General features: G+C 42.9%; 1 protein-coding gene and 1 long non-coding RNA gene across 2 annotated transcripts in view; both read right to left on the bottom strand.

Annotated features, from left to right (window-relative positions):
- LOC124605697 overlaps positions 1-4,377 on the bottom strand; it is a 341,780-nt gene extending 337,403 nt beyond the window's left edge. The window contains exon 1 of the long non-coding RNA XR_006978671.1: positions 4,193-4,377. This is a non-coding gene — a long non-coding RNA (uncharacterized LOC124605697). The remainder of the gene's footprint in view (positions 1-4,192) is intronic.
- Positions 4,378-13,791: 9,414 nt separating this feature from the next.
- LOC124606242 overlaps positions 13,792-26,321 on the bottom strand; it is a 241,864-nt gene continuing 229,334 nt past the window's right edge. The window contains exon 4 of the mRNA XM_047138216.1: positions 13,792-14,010. Coding sequence (XP_046994172.1) covers positions 13,880-14,010 — 131 coding nt within the window. The 3' untranslated portion in view covers positions 13,792-13,879. The remainder of the gene's footprint in view (positions 14,011-26,321) is intronic.

The following is a 26,321-nucleotide window of genomic DNA, read 5'->3' as shown; positions in this document are numbered from 1 at the left end:
CTCTTGAAGCTAAACGCGTTTCATTCAGCTTTTCTGTATCTATAGGCTTTTGCCTTGTTTTACATCTATCATGCAGTAGTCTCTGCACCTTTAAAAGTTTCTTTACAGTGACTGTGTACCTTCGACGGCCCTTCTCATCAAGAACTAGGTCTTTGGTATGCAGAGAGAAGTTAAGGATGTACAATTTATTTAACGTATGTTCAACACAATGAAATGACTTGACATTACTAAAAATGATTTCACTACAGAGCAAATTCTAGTTATAAAATAATCAAACACTGAATTTATAAGGTCACGTAAATACCCTTCAATGCAGGAGAAGAGTTGGCCAACAAACCAATTCAGTTTCGATTAAACTCCACCACATCATCTACACGACATTTAATGTGCTGTGGCAGGTTGTTGAATACATATGCACCTATGTTTCTGACTCTGTTCTGCACTAATGTTAATACGTTCATGTCTTTGCGGAAGTTGTTTCTGGTGTTAGTATATATTCACAATTTCCACTATTTTTTGATAAAAGAAGTTTTGATAATGATGGAAGATATTAAAAATCATATTGTAAAGATGCTGTCAAAATACTGTAACGTTAACACCAGTCTTCACGAAAACATGATTAGATGAAGATCAATATTACTTAATGACCTTCCAATAATTATTATTGCCGCCCGAAAAGACCTTACTTGAAATTCTTATGGTGTAGCTCCAACCTGTTTGATTTGTACCACGCCCCCGCACAGGAATTACACGATGTAGCCATGGAATTTAGCGTCATAATGAGAAACAAATTATCATACACTGCGCAGTCCTGCTGAGAGTCGCCGCGTCCTTTGAGTCTCACAAGGAGAGAACCGCTAAATGAAAACGAGGTGCTTATTGTGACATCCTGACAGACGTGTGCCACGTGCTACATCACTCCGCACGGCGGAGATCGAAGACCATGGGAGCGTCCACCCTCAAGAACGGTTTCATACCTTTACGTACTGCAGCAGATACAGGGTGACTTACTAGCAAAGAGTGTTCTGTTCTACAGTGGATTTTGTTCCCACCAGTTATAGGTTGCTTCAAGACTATCCACGTATCAAATCGGAGAAAAACATGACTAACAGCCTGACGAAACCGCAGATTCTATTTCCTGCCTAACGTGCTTTTTAAAGCGTCAAAGTATCTCAGACTAATGCAAGCAGCTGACAGTTTACAAGCGAACTTTTAAATATCTCTCTTCATTATGTATTTAAATATGCATAGATGTGCACAGCTCTCAACGATCGTGGCTACACAGTATGAAATCACTGTCTGCACAGTAGGCTGGATACTACGGGATTAGCGAATTTCGCATTACTGCTTTGGAAAATGACGTCATCGCCGTCGCTCTTTCTAGTGAAGATTATAATCTGTCTTGACCGTTGACCGGAGAACCCAACTTACGCGCCACAGCAATATTAGCAATATTATTATTATTATTATTATTGACATCGTGCATTCCGTAGTTACATTAATGTCACCGCTGTACCCCAAATGTAAAATGCTTCAAAAACACCACAGCGTCTAAAATGTATAATTGACAATGAGCTTTAAGCTGCGTCACACTTCGTATCCGCAACAAAACTATCCAAGGTTATGGGATAGTCATGCGAACTATTAAAGCCCCGGACATGACCAAAGTTATTTGTCAATTTCGCTTTTATCCGCGGGTTTGTCAAAAATCCCGGACACGATTCAACAAGTATGTCAATTTAACCTCATTTTCGAAGCAGAGGCTAATCGTGTTTGCTGTATTTTCACAGAAGTGGAATGTCTACAAATGCAGATAAAATGTTTCTAGTATTGACTCTGGGACAGAATAAGAAGAAGCAGAAGAAGACAGGTTGCTAATGCAGGGAATGGTTTAACATGAGAAATACCCACATGAAAACATGTTAAAGGAAACGCTACAGTAGGAACATGATGATTACATCACCTTCCTCCGAATGGAGACTAACTTTTTAATGAATTGTTTTGATATACTTGGAAGTCACATTGAAAAAGGAGACTAGTATGTGAAAATTTATGCTCCTCTATTTGGTCCCCTAATGACCATTAAAATACGACGACGTGGGTCCACTCCCGCTTTTATTGTTTCGAGGAGAATATCGGTTTTCTTAGCTTCTTCCTGTGTAATATACAGCTGGGAAAAGGCACGACATCTCTACCATTGTGGTAATTGCCAATGCTGTTTTGTTTTGATCCTTGATTGTAGTCCCGTAGTTGTGGAAACTAACAGTGTGAAACTGCAGTTAAACACTTTTTCACCAAAGATATGCGGCGAAACAACAAACAGGCCCGCAATTTTGTCGAACTTTCCGTCAGTCATAATTTCTCTCTGACACTATGTTTGATAAATTCGTCATACCGCACCATACACAGTTGAAATATTTGACAAACGCAGTAGCGTTTGACAACGTTACATCGTGGGTGGAGAGCCGTTAGAAACTTGACAAAAAGGTAAAGAGTAGTTGTTAAATTTTGCAAGCAAAGGTGATTGTCAAACACGACCGTCACACCTAAATACCTGAACTGTCAAATGTGACGTGAAATGTATTTTTGAGACAGTACATAACAGTATAAACCTTGCACGTTTTGGATTATTTGTTTTTTGGTAATCCTTGCTGTATCGATCGAGTACGCATTAACTCGAGTGATAGGGAGACGGCAGTATTTTGTCGTTGACATTTCTGCCCACGATGGGAAATCGTCATCAGACTCCTGTCTCGTTTAGCAGCGGCAGAAAGATGCTGCGAGCAGGAGAAGGAAACGCCGCCCGCATTCCAGCTGGACCTCAGTGGCACGGTCCTAGGCCGGAGCTGCGGCCCACCTAACAGAGCGTCCTTCCGTTTTTGTGGACAGCGGAAGCACAAGGTCGCAAGCGGTCGCACGTTGCGTAACAGCAACGGCGGTGCAGGGGAGAAGCTCAGTTAGCTGCAAAGCCAAAGCAGAAGCCGCCGTGGCCACGTAACTGCAAAATCACACGCGAGGGAGGGTTGCACAACGCTCGTTTCCGGCGCAATTACTGCACTTGCGGCCTGGCGGGCGAATGTTTTCACAGCGCGAAGAGTACAGCAACCTGCAGTTCTAAATGAAATGGGACAAGAGAGCTCTCCTGTCCTTTCACACACAGAACGGACACAATGACCACGTACTGCCAATGGGGAAAAACCGACCATTCGTTGGCCATATCCTGTGATTCTTTCTTACAATAATGCCGACTGTAATGAATCTGCATATGTGCAAATATAGGAATTACTAAAAAAGTAACTCCGTTTATGACGTAGCAGATCAATGAACATTCAATGTATCGTACCAGAGAAATTTACAAGCTGTATAAGCAGGAAAAAAAAACAAACACTTAGCCAATGCATGCACAAAAAGGGCATAGAAAAAGTCACTGCTTTGCCGAAGTAAACTTAAAAATGGCCAATCACGGTGAACGAGAAAATCAGCCTTCCCTCCAAAATGAAAATATTTACTCTTTAACAAATCACAGTATTAGCCACGACTGAGGTTTGCTAATCAAATAACAAAACTGTTACTCCTCTCTCTTTTCCAGATATACCTCCATATTCTATTTCAGAATAACTCCAGCTGTGGTGGCGGAAATAATCGTTGCCTACTTACACGCACACACTTCACCATAGCTAGTACATAATCGCGATGCATGCCAAACTAACAGATACGAAGCACGATATTACGTAGGAAAATTTAGTACAAAATCTCAGGATTCCGTTAGGTAAAAATATAAAATATTAACGCACTTTTTCATCGCAATCTAAAAAACATTTATTCCTTCCGTCGAACCACCAAAATCGCAAGTTTGTTTACGAAACAGTCATATTGAGAGAGCCTTAATATCGGTATTAAAAATAATCGATTTCTGTGTTAAGTAAACGTAGTTCATTATCTCGAGATCAATCAATTTGCAACAGCAACATCCCGAAAATGTTATAGCAATATTGGTTGTCTTCCGCAGAAACCAAATTAATCGGCGCCCGCCATGCACTGATTTATGAGATTATATAAAACAAAAAATGGATAGTATTCTCACTATAGATACGGCAGCAAGATAACATACTCTTCTTACCACTGTCACATATGTGTGCAGTTATCGCTCATACCAACAGGTTACGTTTCGCTCAGCTGATCGCAGACTCACCTTTTCTGGTGCCCCCGCCACCTTCCGCCGCCGTCTGCTTGTTCTTCATGGATGTAGCCACAGGCACACACGATCACTACAAGTTAACTGTTGCCCTAAAGAAGATTCACCTACCGGTTACTGAAATAATTTCAAAAAGCTACCGAACAAAACTTCAACCAGCGCACTCAACGGTCACACACAAGCCCTCCCATCGCAACGGTCAACAACAGACTGTCGGCATGCGAGGCAGCTGCGCCGCACCTCGGGCCCTGGCGCAGCAGCGCGACCAATGAGAGCGCTCCGTTTCGGCTGCGGCGCCAATGGCGGCACGTCGCGCTCTCCCCCACCACGCGGTCGGCTGGCTGCATGGCCCACGTGCTGTCTGCGCTCGCGGCGTGAAGAAGCGTGTACGCTAGTGAGCATCATGCTCGCGACCTGCTCGGGGGAGAAAACCGAGGCGGAGAACCACAGCTGATCATTCTGTAAACCAAACTGCTTCCTTGCTCGTCGACACTTAACAGCTCGAAACAATGTCGTCCCAATGAGCCGCTCGGTCCGCGGGTGTATACACACCTGATGGTGAGCACGCAGGTAACTGCAAGCTTAAAAAGCACGTATGACCAAGGTTTATATCCACGCACGCATAAATTCCTTTGATTTCACACATTCCGGGTATGCTTGTGCAACTATCAGTACATGCTTTGAATATGTGGAACTTCGGCAACGAACTTGCTTGTTTTGGCCGGCACTGCCTTCGTGCTGTGTACAAGTAGGAAACACGCAGCACGATACGTGGAGTGAACACCAGTAAAAAAAACAAAAAAAAACACATTAACTCATTCTGAGCTGAAGACGCATCCACACGACTGGTATTACTATTTCAGCGGAAATAGAGAAGCAGATTTTAAATCCATTTTTCTCAACATCCTCGACTAATAAGCAAGATACAACTGTGAGAGAAGCTATAAGCCGGCCGGTATGGCCGAGCGGTTCTAGGCACTTCAGTCCGGAACCGCGCTGTTGCTCCGGTCGCAGGTTCGAATCCTGCCTCGGGCATGGAGGTGTGTGATGTCCTTAGGTTAGTTAAGTTTATGTAGTTCTAAGTCTAGGGGACTGATGACCTCAGATGTTAAGTCCCATAGTGCTTAGAGCCATTTGAACCATTTGGAAGCTATAACACCACACAAAAGACTGACACCAACATTTCTCGAATGGTGAACGTACTACGTAAACGTCAATACGCATCTGTACAAATTTGTAATACGCGATAGTTTACTAATTTACTAACTTTTCCTGTTCCGTATTAATAAAAAATACCAGGAGGTTAAACTTAACTGACCGTGTTCCGACTGCTGGTCCCGGGTTGTGTACATCGCAGTACGCTGAAACGCCGTAGGTATGTTCATTAATTGGTGCGCTCGGGGAAAGTGCTGAAAAAATAATAGTGCCACTTCTAGCCACGAGATGAAAATGTGGCGCTATAATCAGTCAGAATGTAGTGTGGGTGCAAGAGGAGGAGAGGAGACGTGATAGCACGTGGCACATTTACTAGGATATGGTCACAAGTTACAACATGGTCTTCCAACTCAGCAGAATGCTGCATCTGTCATAAAGCACGGTCGACAGTTGCTAGCAGCATATCCGGTGTAATCAGAGCGGTACGTCGTACTATGCTGTTCTTCAGATCAGGAAGAGTCTGGATATATCCCTGATAGACACGATATACATCCCTGATAGGCACAGTCTTTCAGGTATTCTCACGACAGAAGTCACACGGAAGGCTACACATCTTGAAATTGCCAAGAGATGTAGAGATGAGACGGTCGTTACCGAAGGTTACTCCAAGCAAATCTTTCACTTGGCAAGTGACATGTGGAGTCGCCCCATTTTGTATGAAAATTGTGGTGTGGACACAGTTGCGTTCTTGCAAAGCTGGAATCACGTGTCGCACGAGAAGGTCCTTTTCAAGGGCAGGTGTCACTGACGACGTAACAGATCCGGGGTGTCGAAGAAAAACGAATCGGAATCAAGGAGCTTGTGAAACCACGCCAGATAGTCACATACGCTAAATGCAGTGGATGTTGGTGCACAACATATGGTGGAATAGGACCTCATATGCGAAAATTCTGTGACTTACGGTACCGTGAAGAGTTAAGAGTCCCTCGACCGTGAAAACTATGATCACTGGCCATGTCAACCATTTCCATGCGTGCCAATAAACGAAGAGCAAAGTCACGGCATGTAGCGTGTCTTGAGGCTTCATGCCGCAAAATCTTTTGAACTGTTGACCGTTGGAGAAACAATTCCCGTGACGTAGCTCGAGGACTGGCTGCAGGATTTGAGGCATATGCTGCACGTTCAGCTGTAGCTGCAGCAACTTCTTCAACAAATGCCATGGAAATGGGCTGCATCCCTCTCCCTGCTGCACCACCTAATTCTTCAGTTTCTTTAAATTTCTTGATCATATTATTTGACCTATTTATTGTCATAGGGCCTCTTCGCAGCTGTTTTTGTCGGCCATATTCCTACGAACAACTTCGCCAGCAGTGCACGGTCTTTCTTCTTAACAGCCATTGCGTTTCGTACAGAAAACTTCAACTTTCTTAACCCTTTACACTTCACAAAGGAAATCAACACCTGTTATCAAGTGACAAAGAGCACAGTGAGGTCAGAATAGGAAACATATCACTTTCTTACTGCTTACAGCGCCATATTTTCGCCTGGTGGCAGTCGGTGGAACTATTTTTTTTTCAGCATACTCCGCCAACGCACCGATTAATGAACACACCTACGATGTTTCAGGGTCTTGCGATGTATACAGCTCGCACTGCAGCACTTGGAATAGCGTCATTTTAATTACACTCGGTGCCCACGACTTTTTTCCCCTCCTGTAGTTGGTTCTGTGATAATTTATCTTTACAGAGTCAACGGCTTTGCATATTGTTGAAAGTGTGTGGTACGAAACATCCCTTTTGGCCTTAACGTGTTAGGTTTCCAGTTTAACGCTGCTGAAGCAGGAATAGCTTTTGTCCACTCGAACAAATTTGGCGGCAGTTTGCGATTGATGTACTTCATGTTGCTCGACATAATGTCGGTACGAAGATAGTCTTACAAGTAACACTTGCTTGTACAAGCCTAAGCCGGCCGTTGTGGCCGAGCGGTTCTAGGCGCTTCAGGCCGGAACCGTGTTGCTGCGACGGTCGCAGGTTCGAATCCTGCCTAGGGCATGGATGTGTGTGATGTTATTAGGTTAGTTAGGTTTAAGTAGTTCTAAGTCTAGGGGACTGATGACCTCAGATGTTAAGTCCCATAGTGCTCAGAGCCATTTGAACCATTTGAACAAGCCTACACGGTCGGCACGCACACTCACGTACTTGTACTTCGGTATGCTTGCATGACTGAAAGCCGATCGAGTGTCAAGCAGCTTGCAGTGTCCTTATGCTTGCGGAAAATTATCCCGCGAACGATAGGTATGCTTGCACAAAGTGCTTGATCATGCATTTTTGTCACGCTTGTAATTACTTATGTGGCCATTTTTAAGGGTACTGAAAATGGCAATATCTAATTTTTCATTTGTGATTCATGTCGTGAAAATGACCAAAACAGCTAATTGTTCATTTGCGACTCATGCCAATAAGTAATCTCTTCAGATTCCAGAAACATGAAGGTTTGCTAATATTTACACTAACTGATTTGTCTTGACGGCGCTTTGAATAAAAGACTGCACATGGGCCGCACCTATTTTCGTTAAGTGGCAAATGGAAAAGCTCATTTTTCGCGAATTCTGGTAGTTAGTCTACATTATCAGACGTATTGAAGAAGTTATACATGTGCCATTTTATTCTTTTGTCTAGAGTGATGTCTCGGTTGTGTACGTCTGCCGAATGTGACTTTGCTGTTTGTTAACACCAACACATTGTGTCATTAATATAACTACTATTGAATTATTATTGGCTGTTCGTCAATATTTATATTTCTTTTCACTATTTGTGATAATGATGAATATTTTTTGTGTCGTTTATGAATGAAAAAATTACTGGTACAAGCATCTGGATCGATAGGTAGAAGTGTGTTCTTAGGGCAGGAAAAGCTGGAGGGAAATCCCCCTGTGAGCAGGAGGTGGCTATCACGCCAGACTAAAAGGCTAAGGGCGGATAGTGAACGCAGTAACAGAGGTACGCCAGACAGTCTGTCGCTTGGCCTTAGACTGTCAGTGCCTTGGGGCGGTAGCGAGGCTAAATTATCTGCAGCTTTTCCGCAAATCAGCCTCGCAGGCTGCAACTCGGAGTGTTTGTGCCGCGCACTATGGTGTTTTGACATGGAAGGAAGAATTATACTAGACCAACTTATACGTAAAACCACACTTGCGAAATATGAGTGAACGCCTTCACCGTCGTAGCTCAACGCATGTCGCCATCAGCAATGTACTGTCCCATTAGATTTCCAAAAATGCACGAATCTGACATATTTTGGAATTTAATCCTAGTATGTTCAAAGATAGTTACTGACCATGGTCACGTAACCAGTGTTAGAATCCTATATCTAATCCCAGAAGTTAACTGTGTGTGAAATGTGTTGAATATAATTATAAAAGACTAAATTTGTTTTTGGGTGGTTACCGCCATGAAAAAACATATTTTTTTCCTCTTTTTACACAGACAAGTTTCGCTGAAATAACAGTAACATCAGTGTTCTTTTTTTTAATTTTTTTGCTAAATAATAATAAAACTGCTTTTCACTACCTGCTCATGTAGAACAGTTTTTAAACACTTTTTTATTTTATACAGGCCTGTACTTTGTTAACTGATGCTTTAGTTTTTGTGGATTTCTGTCTTTTGCGTTATAGCTGTTTTTATTTCACAATTTGCCATCTGAAACCATAGAGATCTTAAAGTAGAAAGTTATTTACAATTTACATCGAAAATTTATTAATAGAGCTGTTAAACTGTTGCGGTTAACACTACTTTGATCTATGTGAAGGATTGTGTGTGTGTATATATATATATATATATATATATATATATATATATATATGTGTGTGTGTGTGTGTGTGTGTGTGTGTTTGGGTCGTTTGACAATTCCTTGAGGGCAGAAACTGAGTTCTGTTGCAGAAAGCTGTTAATTCATTATTGCTTTTCCTTCAACTATAGCTTACTGCATTTGGTAGTTTTCCTCAATTATTAGTTTCTGTGGGAGGCTGCTGATGCATTTGAAAATTTTTTAGGCTGGTGATGATATCTATTGGTCTGTGGTTCACATTCACAAGGTATTCTCCGAATGTAGGATCTATACTCTCTATAAAATAACGTAGTGTTTCGGAGAAGAATCCAATAGTCCAAATGCTCAAAATCCATCATTCACACGATTGCAGACACAAATACTGTAAAAGGTTAATACTAAGTTACATTTATAGTAATAAATTAAATGGATGTTATATGTTACTGTCTTATTTCTCTTTGTGCTGTTCAAAATGTCGAGAGTGATGAAATTTTGAACTAAATCTGAGTTTCATGGCAATCAATTTAAAACTTCAGCACGTGCCAGGAACGCCATAGAAGATTTATCTCTGCAACAAGAGTAACACCCGGCAATGCTTTGAAACACCAAGTTTCTTACACAAGAAGATTGCAGTATGGGTGTAGTTAATGGCAGACCATATGAGAATGTCAAAATACAGGAGCTGCAGTGTTCAGAACACAACACTACCAGAGCGAATGGGAGCCTTGATGAGAAACTTACAGATGCCACTCCGCGCGGTTATCAATAAGAAGAAATTGGGGGATTTGCAGAACACGAGATAAGTTGTCAACTCGGCATCCTAAAATTAATGCAGACCAGACCAGGTAGCATGGAGAGGTCTCATTCTGTAAGTGGATGAGTGATGCTACTGGCTAATCACGTATCCATAATTATTTCCTGCCTGCCACTGTTTGGAAGCAATAAATCCAGTAAACAAAGACCTTACAGATTCAAAATTGATTAGTCAATGGCTCCATGGCTGCATGTAAAATCATAATGCATGTTTCAACATTCACGTATGGCAATGAGTATCGAAAATAGTATTTTCCGTTCTAAATTCACCTGTGCTAAGCATCCTAGGAGACTTTCTCCCTCATATCCATTGAAGGTAACTTAATTGACCTCAGATCGTATTTTCGTCAACGTCCTGGTTGGGCTATCCAGGCCACACCTTCATTCAACGCTGGAGATAGGACCTGCGCCTGGACGCGACAGACCTTACGATCAGATGAGTCAGCAGGGAATGTGTCAGCCGGATGATGTCGACATCTTACCGAGATATATCGGCTGTCGACCATTCAGCCATCATTAGGCGAGCGTGTAACCCTCACCGGAAAATGGCTGAATGGTTGACAGTATCGTGGCAAGATGTTGACATCATCTGGCTGACAATCCGAAACCTCATGGAATGCTTGCGACTACTCGTTGTGTATACAGGCTGTGCAATTAATTTCCGTATACCACCTAAGACAGGCCAGTCTCCCATCCCTCGCGATTCACTTTGTTCATTCCAGTTATTGCCCCTGTAATCATTTTTCAGACAAGTCATAAATTGTGTACAGTCACAACTATATTGTAACGGCACGTTACGCATATACAGCTGTCCATGTGACTGCAGATGGTAGTCGCTTTTGCTCAAGCTACCTATGACACCACTCTCTGAGCTTCCTACAGTGTACTGTTATTCTCTCTGATTCTGATGCATTTCTTGCAGCCTATATGCTTAACACTCCTTGTACCTTCACTCTCTGGTTCTTCAACTGTCGTCTATAAATTTAATGTTATGAAATCGTAATGATCTTGAAATAAACACGTATGTATTTACTTTAAATTAATCTTTTAACACACCACGTAGGCCGTAAATTTATTTCGATTTTTGCCTGAAAATGTAATACGAAAAATATTCCTGAAGACGGTTTCCAAATATTCATCCAGCTTCTCTGTAATGGACGCATTCCACAACACTGCACTAGTGTGTGACAACGATAGACAGAATGGCCTGTATTTGCTACTGACGTAGTGTGTACGTGATCTACAGACAAAAAGTTCAGGGCGCGATTCCTCATAGGGAAAAAAATAAGACCTCATAGGAGTAAGTACGATGTCGGAAACTTTATTGTGTAATGAATAATCCATCGCTACAGCGATGCAACATATACTATCAGCTTCGGCTCATTTCTTAGCTTTAATCCAGTTTCAGATTAAATGTTTGGTGAACGTTTTGTTGCGCCACGTCATTTATACGACGAAAAGAAGCGATTACATTCGCTTGGGGAAGAAGAAGTGAATGCGGATGATGACATCCATTACTCTTCCTTTTTTCCTTAGTAATGAAAAATTCCGCCCCAAGTCAGAAAGCTTTGTCCCTAAACAATACACTTACGCCCAGCTGTTGTAAAATATCCTTCAAAATAAGATAGTTGTACAGAAGTATTATCGTCCGGTTGTTTTTTTGCTCAATCAAACGGCTAGACCAAGCAAATTATTCTGATGTACAACTTTTACATTATAATGATTTACAACGTTCTTGTACGTGCAACTTTAGATAAAGGTTTTTTTTCAGGCATTTCTTTACCATCTTCAGAAATATAAGATTTTCCAGTGCTCCTCCTATTTTTATTGACATTTTTCTTCCAATCTGATGGATCTATTTTTCTTTCTGAGTAGTTATTAAATGATACAGTCTCCTTTGAAATGAAACTTACACTAGCTACGTCCGCTATTTGCACTGATATACGCTGTTCTTCCAGGGTTGTCAGCTTGTAAAGAGAAAAAGGTATCCGTTGCTGTGGTAACATGTTTCATGTGATGTTCCACGTCATTCCAGTGAAAGCTCAACTTGACAAAAATGTGATACACAACCTTGTTTGAAGTAGGTCTTCCATTATTGGTTGGGAGGCATTATCAAGCCTTTCGCCGATGTCTCAACAAGATTACCTCTAAGAGGTTGACTGGGCAAGGGGGTTTTGACCTGGACAGAGCATTCTGTTATGGAATTTAAAGCTTATTTAGTAGTAAATTCCTGTGAACCTGAAAAAGGGGTATTTATAACAGGCACAGCGTACATCCCAGACAACTGAACAACCTGTGAGTTTGAATGGGATACATCAGTTTATGGCGCGGTGTGTAAACGCTTTCTTTGAATCACTGAGGGACCATTAGCATTGTGCTGTCGACTTTGATTTGCAAGAAATAACATAAAGAAACAGAACTCTTTTACTGACTCACCGTTCATTTCTTGACACATTTTACTATCATCGTTTCTGTTTTTTTTTTTTTTTTTTTTTTTTTTTGACAGTTATTGATTCTTAAAGCTTGTACTGAAATTCACACTATGTACCAGTGGCTTGAGTCACGTTTTCTTTATGAACTACAAATACACGAAAGTTCCGTAGATAACACAAAACAACATTGCTATACCATTTTCATAAATCTGTTTCGTTCTGTGATACATCTGGTTACCGTGCTTAACAGTTCTTTCCTTTCTGGCCATCCAAAAGCTTCAATGGAAGCACAACTTGCAATCAAAACATGCCTTACCTGAATGTACAATTCGGTAACTAGAAATGTACAAGACGTATGTCTGTACGCTGTGAAGTCTCAGTTCATTGTATCATTTCTTCTCGCTGTTCACGTGACTGTGCCGACATATGTCTTTTCTCTGGTTTTTGAGAAATGTTTTCTATTTCTCTTTTGTGAGGTGTACGTTTAATCTGTATAAACAAAGATTATTTATCAAGTCCTCTACGTGAACTGACGAGAAAACGTCGTTTTCGTTCCCATTACAAGGAAAATTTACTTAAAGTGTAAATTATTGCTAATTTAAATGTACTGGGTTTTCAGCCTAGTGATGTCGTCGAAAAGATGAAAATGATGGGAGTTAATCTCACTGAAACTTCGTACTTTTAAAAAACTCACAGGACTGTAAATCCTATAACTTTGTTTTATAACAAAATTATGTTTTTAAAAACTTTATATTAGTAATGAGAACCAAAATGACGCTTTCCACTGACATGACGAACCACATGAAACCCTAGCTGAGCATTCCTTGTCAGGGTTGAATCCGTCTACATATTAAAAGAACATTACGTAGATCAGAGCGGACAAACAAAATTTCAGCAGCTTACTACTCTGACACTATCGTCGAAGTATTATACAGTAGTTTTATTACTAAATCACGACCATTCCATCGTTGGTTCCATTCTAGACAAATACTATGAGTAGAATGTTTCTTCGAATGCGTTAATACTTACTCTTTCCGTAATTGTAGGTCAAATGAGCCAATATTCTGTCTTTAGTTATATGTGCTGTCGAACAGACATTAATGCATTTGAAAAAATACATTAGTGTGAGGTGATAGTGATACGAATGGAGCGTATTGTTACTAACTACTCTCAGAAATAACAGACATTAATGTCGAAAATAACATTATCAACTAGAAGACAGAAACACTTTTTGCTTCAATGAATCTGCAAAGCGTGAAGTCCCAGTGATATTATGGAAATCATGAGATCCCAGTGATATTAGAAGACTCACAGTTAGTTGGAGGTCGGAAACGGATGCGGATTTTGACATTACGGTTAATGAAAAACACTTAGTTCCAAAACTCCTGTTTATTTGCAGAACATATATTTACATCGTGCTGTGACCTCAGAAGGTGGTCTTCAGAATCAGTTACACTTATGTTCACACACTACCTGCAAGAAGCGCAGTTTCCTGTGTATGCCGAGAAGGAGGGAAAGTGGTCGACGAGAAATCTCGCTCAAGAAGAACGGCGGCGCGGGACTCGGTCTGCAAGCTGCTGAGAGGTGACGCCGCTGCAACATTGTCAACAGTCTCACATACTGTCTGCTCTACATTCTACTGAACGAAAAGTACAATGAATACGTCTATATTGGTTTTCCTTATGCTTACGAAATTAACCACAGTCATTTTCTTTTCCTATCAGTACCCTAGTCAGTGTGGATTAATACTCTACCCGACCAGAAATTAACTTCTGGCTACTTTAATAACTGAAGGCTGCAATGCACACAAGCAGCTTCTTTTAAATTTTTAAACTGGATTTTCTTAGGTTTAATTGAAGCATTGTCTTGATTCATTGCAATATCAACCACTGTTTGATTTTGCACGCCATGTGGTGTGGACGCGGGGTCTAAGGTGCCATGTCACGTACTGCGCGGCCCCTCCCGCCGGAGGTTCGAGTCCTCCCTCGGGCATCGGTGTGTGTGTTGTTCTTAGCATAAGTTAGTTTAAGTAGTGTGTAAGTCTAGAGACCTATGACGTCAGCAGTTTCGTCCCTTAGCAATTCACAGACATTTGAACATTCTATTTTGCACTTTCTTATGGCCTCTGAAATTGAGTGTGAGTACGCTGATAGAAATGAATATACGTATGGTAATTACCATTCAGTTCTTTTCTTCGTCTGCTACCGTAGTACTGATTGCTGCCACCTGTGTTCTGCTTTGTCTACCACCATATTGCAATTGTCTGCTACCCACTAAAAGTGATAATTAGTGGCCGTTAGCAATACTGAGTTACATTTACTGATTTTTTGGGTGACAAGCTGTTTTGCAGAAGTGCTCATTATTTGAGATTTACACAAGTAATTCATGCAGCCGTGAAGTTTATAGCGACAGTTAAAACACGACATCCGACTGTCGTGCTTACACACGACAACAATCGCCGCAGGCCGCATCGCTTGGGATCGGCAGCAATACACGCATTTACAGTGCACGTGTTGAGCAAGTCGTCGACTTTTAGACTTTTATCTGGGACATACCGCCGTAGAATTACACTGAAAGCAGTTGCCGTCCCTCGGTTCTGGCCAAGGTTTTCAACAGGTTCCATTGGTTGCAAGGTAAATGCCAGGGCTGAAAATTCCTTCCTAAGTATTCACAACGGGACTCCCTCCGCCCCGTCACCAGATCGTCTGGTATCTGGCAGAAAAGTCACTGGCGCTACATCGATCATTAGTACCTACAGAATAAAAAATATCCCACAACCGTCATTTCCAGCGCCGAGTTAACAGTCTCTGGACGCCTTGGCAGTCGTTCCTGTCTACTTTTCTTCTTGTGAGCTTTTCGGTTCCACTTCGAACTTTATCTGCTCGTTTAATTTCCAGGATGCTTCTATAATATCTCACTTAAAATTCCTTCCCCCAGTTGTACTTTTACGAGAAATTCTCCTTTAATTACATGTACTACGGGACTCAACATCTGAGGTCATCAGTCCCCTAGAACTTAGAACTACTTAAACGTAACTAACCTAAGCACATCACACACATCCATGCCCGAGGCAGGATTCGAACCTGCGACCGTAGCAGCAGCGCTGTTCCGGACTGAAGTGCCTAGAACCGCACGGCCACCGCGGCCGGCAATTACATGTAAATATAGAGGATGTTTGTTTTATCTTGAGACAATTAAATGTCTCGAAAACAGCACATAGTACAAAGAAGACGTTCAACGTGAAAAGTTTATATTAGTAAAGGGGACGTTGTCTGCGTTACGACTGGCCATCTCCTAAGCACCCCTCCTGCGTGGGGGAGAGGGTCAACTTTGTGTTTTCAAATGGGACCCCCCATTTTTATTGCGTATTCCGAATCTACGCCAAAAAATACGTACAGTTTATTCAAGATATTGTATTCCATTCGTGGTATATGGCGCTGTAACCGACAAATATCAAGTGCGGCTGTTTACGCAATTAAGAACCGATGCATTTGATTCTAAATTTCAAAATGTTCAAATCTGTGTGAATTCCTGTGGGACTAAACTGCTGAGGTCATAGATCCCTAGAGTTACGCACTACTTAACCTAACTTACGCTAAGGACAACACACACACCGATGCCCGCGGGAGGACTCGAACATCCGGCGGGTGTGGCCGCCCGCTTCGTGACGTCGCGCCTCTAACCGCGCGCCACTCAGCGCGGCTCTACACTTCAGTTGCAATGTATATATCAACCCTTATGTTCTAACGGTTGATACTGAAGTTCGAAAGTCACTTGAGTGTTGCAAATGTGGCTGTACAGTACAAACAATGTGGCTAGGCATTGATATTTCCGGCAAATAAGCTACCTCTATGGTAACACAGTTTTCTGTTCCATACGTGGTTGACTTGGTGAGTCGCCAAACCAGCGGAATGCTTGATTTCAGTGGCCACCCTCAGGGTGACTGATTTCTGTGTGTATTTCCATTCAGTCGCCGTAACTCGCGCGCTAGCCGCTACGCAGCTACCGGCGAAACACAAACCACAACCAATGTCATAAAGTAAAATGTCCGTGAAGCGGTAGTGACAGGCGCACCTGCCGTGGATACACACACGTCGTGTAAACACTCACGCGCTCGCCCCATCGCTCAGCGTCCCACCATGCGGCACGCTACACTGCAGCTCTGGGCCCTTTGTAAGCACGAACAACGAACGTACCGGTACTTCTCCTCCCTGTAGCCTGTTACGGCACAGCTAGCATAATAGATGTTGTATCTGTTGCAGGAACGATAAAAATAATTTTAATTTATGGCGAGACTGCAAGAACTAATGGTGACAGGCAAGGGGAATCACCGAAGTCAAGCATCCCAATTGCAACAGGCAAACATCCCGATGGTAACGAAAAACTTCAAAATCCACGTCGTTGTTCCTGGATCACGCTATACGTAGTTTCTAACCATAAATTGAAACGGCTAACCATACTGCACTATACAGCCAAATTTGCAGCACAAAATCACATTTCGAACACGAATACCAACCGTTAGAACACAAAGATTTGCGAATACATTTACATTGTAGATGAAATGGAGAACCAAATGCTTCGGTACTTAATTGCGTAAACAGGAACACTGATATTTGTCGATTATAGCGGCATCTACCACGGATCGAAAACAATCATTTGACTGAACCCTATGTATTTTTTGGCTTAGAATCGGAACACGCAATAAAAAATGGGAGGGGGGGGGGGGGGAAAGAACTCTGCGTTTGAAAATATGCAGTTGATCTCGCCCACGCAGGAGTGCTGGGTAGAAGGTAGCCTGTTTTAGCACAGACAGATGTTTCCTTTATTGATAGTAACTTTTCAAAATGGTTCACATGGCTCTGAGCACTATCGGACTTAACAGCTGTGGTCATCAGTCCCCTAGAACTTAGAACTACTTAAACCTAACTAACCTAAGGACATCACACACATCCATGCCCGAGGCAGGATTCGAACCTGCGACCGTAGCGGTCACGCGGTTCCAGACTGACGCGCCTAGAACCTCACGGCCACACAGGCCGGCTTAACTTTTCAGCTAGAACATTTTTCTCGTAAGATGCAGCGTTTCCGAGATATTCAGCTGTCTCAAGTTAAAACAAACAGAATTTTCATATTTGAATGTCAAGACAGCCGTACTCGAGAGAAAGTTGACGTTTTACACTGTAACTGGGCTGAGAAGATGGCCTATTGCGGCTCAAGCAGGTAATCGCATAAATTAAAACGCATGTGTGATGGAAACAAATAATCAGATACAGGTTCCTAACAGTTGCAGCATCTCTCTCTAGACACTACGCCCTGACATTTTTCTTTTCATTAGCTTTAATCCCTTTAATGTTTAAACAAAAGTACACTGCACTAATACGAATAACAATCGTCTATACGCCTGACGCATGATCAATGAATACTGAAGTGGACCACGTTCACAACGACCTGCTTAGGTCAGCTAGTGGTACTCTACTGACCTCCGACGTCCATTTTGTACATCTATAAACGCCGTCAGTTCAGACGGTTTCGAGACTGAATCAATAAAAAGTGGAGGAAACGTTAAGATTGCATCTTTAATGATTCAGGTTTTCTTCATAGTCTCACCCCCCCCCCCCCCTCCCACTTGAGTAAAACACAGAATGTTCACAACGGTATTAAACTGTCAGAAAATTCCTTCCTTGGGATGCTGTTCAACTCGCGCGTCACATCCGCACCTTCTTCGGTCTTGGCGAACCACCAGAAACCCTTTCTGCACTTATTAGTTTCCTGGTAGGTTTGTATTGATAACATCCGATATGATTTTTTCCAAAAAAGAATTTTCCGCGTTTTTCATTTCAATCAAATGGCGGCATGATCCACGCGTCGTTGTTTTTTTCTGGGAGTCAAAGTGTACGGGAAACACTTCGCACACAATATTTCTCTTCTTCACAACATTCTGGAGAATGTCTTGAACATCTGATTTAGAGCTGTTGCGACTTGCGACAGTGACAACGTTGACGCACTACGGCCGCACGTCCGCTACTTAATCCTGCCTGCTCTCAGCTGATGGACCGAAAATATAAGTCTTTTTTACAGTTGTTAGTTCAAGGTACAATCGTTGTTACTGCGCTGACTTCGCTTGTACACCAGGAATAAAATCAGTCTCGAAACTTCTTAGATGGACGATGTACTGTTCGTGAGTTAAATTAAAGGTAAGGACAGAAACAGGTACTTCTGCTTCAAAGTTTTCGATGACTTGGGCAATAAACATTGCAGGTCAGAAATAGAGGCACTTAATAAGTAATGTAACATATTTTTTTTCTGAAAGCAGGTCGGTTTTATTCAGGTTTTCAATACATCATATCACTCCCCACACTTCTGGCTACAAAACGCTGCTTTTCAAAATAATCCCCGTCCAATGGCAGCTTACTGGGAGGCCTTGTATGCCCGCCTGGTACTACTCTACTGGCCGACGTCGGAGCCAGTGTCTAGCTGCAACCTCCCCGTCACACACGTACTGCTTCCTGCGGAGTGCAGCCTTCTTTGGGCCAAACAGACGGAAGTCGGAAGGTGCGAGATCCGGGCACGCACCTCTCAGTACGCCAAATGGTGGACTACCAACGGAGACGTCCAGTGGTGCAGCCAGGTGTTCGATTGTATTCGGTCGATCTGTTCGAATGGGAGTGTCCGCACGTTCCAACATTGTAGGAGTCACACTGTGTGCGGCCTGCCAGCACGCGAGGCACCTTACTGAGGCGACAATATTTCACGGTGTCCCACAGCAAATTTCGCCTTTTTTAATCGAAATTGCCCGAGAAAAGAATGTGTTGCATCACGTATTGAACGCCCTTCGTATTTGTAATTTATGTGCCTGTTTAGCATTTTCAGTATTTCTTAAAAAGGCTATTTAACGAGTAAAAATTCCCAGTGGGATTTTTCTTAGAGTGTTTTTTCATTAGCAAAATTTTTCATTTTCGAATATGTTGTGCACATTATGCACTGGTGATACCATCTGCGAGACTGAAAGCCGTCTGGCGGCGTTGCGGCCACGTGAGGAGGTATGAGAAGGGCGTAAGTCGAGCAGAGACAAATGGGAAATCATTCTATACAGATTGCAAATTGGGAAATCCACTCGCATAAGAGACTATGACAAAAAGATTGTAATGACCCGGCAGCTGCGAACGAACATCTCTGGAACGACGAAGCTGGTCGGCTGTTCTCGCCCTACTGTCCTGAGGTTGTACAGAAAGTGGTTGAAGGATGGTGAAACGACAAGTAGGCAACATGGTGTTGCCCGTCCACGCTCCATCACAGAAGAAGAAAGCTTGCTCGCTCTGTAAACCATGATAGGCGGCGGCATATCTGACAACAGAGCGCAACGCTGATGCAGGCACCGATGTTTCGGAGCACACCGTTCAGCGCACATTGTTGAACATGAGGCTCCGCTGCAGACAACCACACTGTGTTCCCACGCTGACCCAACGACGTCGTCAGTTACGACCGCAGTCGGCACGGGATCATCTAGAATGGATCGCGGATCAATGGAAACGTGTCACTTGGTCGGCTGTATCACGTATCTTGAGCCTCTGGTGGGTGGTCGCGTCTGGATACGCCGACAGGAAGGCGAACGGGCGAACGGACGCTCGAATGACAAACTGCGATGCGGACGGTGGCCGGTGGAGGCAGCTACTATGGGGAACATTCATCTAGGTTTCCATACGAACTTTGGTAGTAATCGAAGGCACCATGAAAGCTGTGGATTTGAATATTACTGCCGAGCAGCTGCATCCTGATTGATGGCATCTTCTAGAAGGATAACTGTCCGTATCACAAGGCCAGATTCGCATGATATGAACCCGATAGAAAAATTACGGTTGCTTATCGGGCCGAAGCACTGCGCTCACAGACCAACGGCCCAGACTCACTGAAATTGTTTGATCTGTATGTGAACTTGTGGTGCTGGAAATCTTTGGAAACCTACCGAGGACATGTCAAAACCATGCGACGTGATATCGCCACTGTATTGCGTTTGAGCTGTGTAGCAACCGCTGTTAAGTCGGTGGTCGTATTGTTGTGACACATCTAAACTAAAACTGAAATCCGTCCGAACAGACCTCGCAAGGCGCAACGGCAGCGACCGACCGCCGTGTCGTCCTCAGATGATAGGCGTCACTGGATGCAGATGGGGAGGGGGCGTGTGGCCAGCACAACGCTCTCCCGGCCGTTGTCAGCTGTCGTGACCGGTGCCGCTACTCAGTCAAGTAGCTCCTCAACTGACCTCACAAGGGCTGAGTGCAACCGCCTGCCAACAGTGCTTGGCAGACCCGGACGGTCACCTATCCAGATGCTAGCAAACCCCGACAGCACTTAACTTCTGTGATCAGACAGGAACCAGTGTCGCCACTGCAGCAAGGACATTGGCTTTATCACATCATTGCTTGTGAAGAATACCATTAAGCACATCATCGTAAAGGGGACAAATTTCCAAATGTTTTACTGATGGCACAAATACCAGTGACTCCTACATTCAGGTCATAAGGTTTCGGTAGCTCATTTTTGAGACAAACCAGTCTCCCCATTTTAGTGACACTCAAATCGTTTTAATACTATTGGTCACAGTAAAATTATTTCTTAGGCAAGCAGTAAAGGAAACAAAAGAAAAATTCGGAGTAGGAATTAAAATTCATGGAGAAGAAATAAAAACTTTGAGGTTCGCCGATGGCATTGTAATTCTGTCAGACACAGCAAAGGACTTGGAAGAGCAGTTGAACGGAATGGACAGTGTCTTGAAAGGAGGATACAAGATGAACATCAACAAAAGCAAAACGAAGATAATGGAATGTAGTCGAATTAAGTCGGGTGATGCTGAGGGAATTAGAGCGTTGTGCTGGCCACACGCCCCCTCCCCATCTGCATCCAGTGACGCCTATCATCTGAGGACGACACGGCGGTCGGTCGCTGCCGTTGCGCCTTGCGAGGTCTGTTCGGACGGATTTCAGTCACATTCAATAAAATTTTTCTGGGTTTGTGACCGCATTGTCCATATATAGATAAAACTATCGACGTTCCGGTCACTGTCGCAAGCGACCTTCTTCAGAGTGTTTTTGCTTGATATATATAGATAGCCGGCCGCGGTGGCCGGGCAGTTCTAGGCGCTTCGGTCTGGAACCGCGCGACTGCTACGGTCGCAGGTTCGAAGCCTGCCTCGGGCATGGATGTGTGTGATGTCCTTAGGTTTGTTAGGTTTAAGTAGGTTTAAGTTCTTGGGGACTGATGACCTCAGATGTTAAGTCCCAAAGTGCTCAGAGCCATTTGAACCATATACTAACAAAGCGGTCATAAACACAGAAAAATTTTATTGAATTAAAATTAAAATGTCCTCACCTGTACAAAATGTGTGTACAAGTAGAGACTGTGACGCAGAAAGCCTGGGTCTGGTCGTCAGTCGTGCACGGACGGCCAAAGCGGCAAATTCGGGTTCGAGTCCCCGTCAGGTAGAAACTTTCGCTGTCGTTCCTGCGTTAAACAGCTGATGGTTGATCATTTTCGCAATTGCGGAAACATTTCATGTGTTTCTTAACGGTTGTAGTCGAGCAGTGCTTGTTTGTAAGGCACTGCAGTATCGCATCGCAGTACATTAGTAAATCAAAAGAGTTACTTCTTCAGTAACACGTGCGCCAGTAGTGAGAAACAGAAGCAACGAAGAGTTGTGCGATTCGTCGAGGACTTCTTCATTAAGAAACCGGTCATCCGATTATTTCGGCAAGGGTGAGAAGTAAATGTAAAAGGTCAGATGCATGGAGTTACACACCAATATCGCTGACGTCGGTTTCTTACAGGATCGGAAAAAGTAGTCTAAGCTCCAGTGTGTGTACTAAGAATAGGAATGCTGTGCAAGACGGCGTGTGCAAGCATTTGTCAGTGATGTGACTTGATTTATTAATATATATGGCTCTTCAGTAGGTATATAAAACATGGGTGCATTCGAATGCAGTGTTGTGTCTAAATTCCAAAGCAATCGATGAAGAACTTCCGAAGATTTACGATTTTGTACAAACTAACATTTACATCTATATAAATAAAAATGTAAACGTTCGTGTGTTCAAAATCTACATTTCAAACGTGCTTCATCAATTGATTTCACATATTGACACAGTGTTGCATTGGAATACGTTTTTACGTACCTACTAGATCGCCACGTATAATATACACTGAAGCGCCAAAGAAACTTGTGTAGGCATGCGTATCCAAACACAGAGAGACGTAAAGAAGCAAAACACGATGCAACGGTCGGCACCGCCTCTATAAGACAAGTGCCTGGCGCAGTTGTTAGACCGGTTACTACTGCTACCCTGGCAATTTATCAAGATTTAGTTGCGTTTGAACGTGGTGTTATAGTCGGCGCACGAGAGATGGGAATCTCTAAGATAGCGATGGGATTTTCCCGTACGACCATTTCACGAGCGGGCCGTGAATATCAGAAATCCGGTAAAACACCAAATCTCCGACATCGCTGCGGCCGGAAAAAGACCCCGCGAGAAAGGGACCAACGACGAGAGAAGAGATCCTTCAACGTGACTGAAGTGCAACGCTTCCGCAAATTGCTGCACATTTCAATGCTGGCCATCAACAAGTTTCAGCGTGCGAACCATTCAACGAAACATCATCGATATGGGCTTTCGGAGTCGAAGGCTCATTCGTGTACCCATGATGACCACACAACACAAAGCCTTACGCCTCACCTGCGCCCGTCTACACCGACATTGGACTACTGTTGATGACTGGAAATATGTTGCCTGGTCGGACGTCCGTTGCAAATTGTATCGAGCGGAAGGGCATGTAAGGGTGTGGAGACGATCTCATGAATTCATGGACCCAGCATGCCAGCAGCGGACTGTTCAAGCTGGTGGACGCTAGATACGACTCTGATAGGTGACACGTACGTAAGCATCCTGTCTGATCACCTGCATCCATTCATGTCCATTGTGCATTCTGGCGGACTTGAGCAATTCCAACAGGACAATGCGATACCCCACACGCCCAGAATTGCTACAGAGTGGCTCCAGGGACATACTTCTGAATTTAAACACTTCCGCTGGCCACCAAACTCCCCAGACATGGACATATGAGCATTACTGAGCGTATAGGGATGCCTTGCAACGTGCTGTTCACAATAGATCTCCACCCCGTCGTACTCTTACGGATTTATGGACAGCCCTGCAGGATTCATGGTGTCAGTTCTCTCCAGCACTACTTCAGACATTAGTCGAGTCTATGCCACGTCTTGTTGCATCACTTCTGCGTGTTCGCGGGGGCCTTACACGATATTACGCACGTGTCCCAGTTTCTTTGGCTCTTCAGTGTATAAATACATACGAAATAAGTACTGGGGAAATCTATAAAAAATGCTATTGTTCTCTTGTTCAAAACGTAAAATCTGTGTAAGTTCTTCATTGACTGCTTGAAAATTATGACACAATTTTGCATTTGATTGTGCACGTGTTTTTATGTGGCTATTTTTTAAACGCAGGTGTATATAATATATAAAGAAATATGAAATGTGTAAAGAGGAAACATTTTTATCAAAAGCCTCGAAAAGTGTTTGATCGATTATTTTAAATTTTTACACAATACTCCAATGAACATTCTGACGTACGTAGGTTTTATATTTTCAATATTATAGTATATAAATATATTCGTATTAAATATATAACAGTGAAACGTTGTTAGCAAACAGGAAAGTTACACTTGTGGCTTATCAGCTTATGATTACGATACTACAACAGATCTGAGTATGCAATAACAAGAAACACGGTTCAGTGTCACAGAGAGGGGGGAACAGCAGAAGGGCATAGTGTTGACAGGTACAAAGCAGAAAGGAGATGGAGTAAGGGGGCTGGAGGAGACGGAGAGAGAGAGAGAGAGAGAGAGAGAGAGAGAGAGAGAGAGAGAGAGAGAGAGAGAGAGGGTGGTGGAGAAGATGAACGTAGAAATGAGGAGTGAGGTGATGGACAGAGAGAAGTGGAAGGAGGTTGAGGTGGAGGTGGTGGTGGTGGAGGAGGAGGATGAGGATGAGGAAGATATGGGCAGAGACCGGGGGGAGGGTGGGGGAGATTAGGACGTACATCCAATTCCATGTTAGAAACGTATGCTTTCTGTTTTCTTCCTTTTCCATTCAACCAGTCTGAGACACCGCAATGCCTGGAAGGAAACAGTTAGTATGGGAATAATATTTCTGTTTCCTTAACCACTGTGTACTCCACTTATTATCACTCTCTCTTTTTTTTATATTTTTTTACACAAGCCAAAAAGCTGCCAAGGCCAGCGCATGGTCGTTTTCTGGTAAGCAAAGTAATGTTTGTACAACCATACTTAAACGTGTGGACGCGTGAAGAATTTATACAAGCTTGCTCAAGCACCTTAGGTGTTCCATACGGTGCACCATCGACGACTAGCCAAGATATGACCATGCGAATTGTGTTCGCAAATATATGGTAAGACGAATATTTGGCTGATACAACCGTATACTTCGTAATGGACGGCGAGTGCTCCACAAACACGAAAGTGACATCGGATGTGCCCCAAGGAAGCGTAATAGTATTTCTGATGTTCTCAGTATATATGAACGATTTATCACATAGTATCACAAGTATTAGAAGACTATTCGCTGACGATCGTTTTTCCTACAGGAAGCTAACGTCGTTGGACGGTGGTGACGAGTTGCAGAAAGACTTGGATAAAATTTCCACTTGGTATAATGGAAGCAGCCCTATTCAAATGTACATAAATGTAACGTAACGCCTATACCGATCAGTTTAGTAAGTCAAGGTTGCAGAATAGTAACACGAATTCTTTATAGATGAATGGCGAAACTGTTAGAAGCGACTACAGGGAAGATCAGTTTGGACTCCAGGGAAATTTAGGGCGCGAGGCTGCTCTTAGAAGATACTACCTACGTCTGTAGCATTTGTAGACTTAGAGAAAGCTTTTGACAATGTTGACTGGAGCACATTCTTTAAAATTCTGAAGGTAGCATCGGTAAAAATACAGGGAGCGAAAAGTTTTATACAACTTGCGCATAAGCAAGATGGCAGTTATAAGAGTCGAGGGACATGAAGGGGAAGCAGTGGTTGAGAAGGGAGTGAGACAGGGTTGTTGCCTGTTCCCTAATGTTATTCAATCTGCGCATTGAGCAAGCAGTAAAGCAAACCAAATAAAAATTTGGAGGAGGATTTAAAGTTCAGGGAGAAGAAATAAAAACTTTGGGTTTGATGATGACATTGTAATTCTGTCAGAGACAGAAAAGGACTTCGGAGAGCAGCTGTACGGAGTGAACAGCGTCTTAGAAGGAGGATGTAAGATGACCATCGACAAAAGCAAAACAAGGATGAGGGAACATAGTCGAGTAAAATCAGGAGATGCTAAGGGAATTAGATTAGGAAACACGGATTTAAAAGCGGTAGATGAGTTTTGGTATTTGGCTAACAAAATATTCGATGACAGTCGAAGTACAGAGGATATAAAATGTAGATTTAGCAGTGGCAAGAAAAGCGTTAGTATCGAAAATTGTTAGTATCGAATATAAATTTAAGTATTAGAATTTTCTGAAGGCATTTGCCTGGAGTGTAGCCACGCATGAAAGTGAAACATGGACGATAAACAGATTAGACAAGAAGAAAATAGAAGCTTTTTAAATGTTGTGCTACAGAAGAATGCTGAAGATTATATGGGTAGATTGCGTAATTAATGAGGAGGTACTGAAAAGAACCGGGGAGACAAGAAATTTGCGGCACAACTTGAGTAAAAGGTGAGTCCGTTTGATTAGACACATTCTGAGATATCAAGGGATCACCAAGGTAGTACTGAAAGTAAGAGTGGGGGCTAAAAATCAGAAAGAGAGACCACGAGATGAATACAAAAAG

Source organism: Schistocerca americana, chromosome 3 (assembly GCF_021461395.2).
Source record: "Schistocerca americana isolate TAMUIC-IGC-003095 chromosome 3, iqSchAmer2.1, whole genome shotgun sequence".
NCBI classification, from domain to species: domain Eukaryota; kingdom Metazoa; phylum Arthropoda; class Insecta; order Orthoptera; family Acrididae; genus Schistocerca; species Schistocerca americana.
This window is presented reverse-complemented; position numbering and strand designations above follow the sequence as displayed.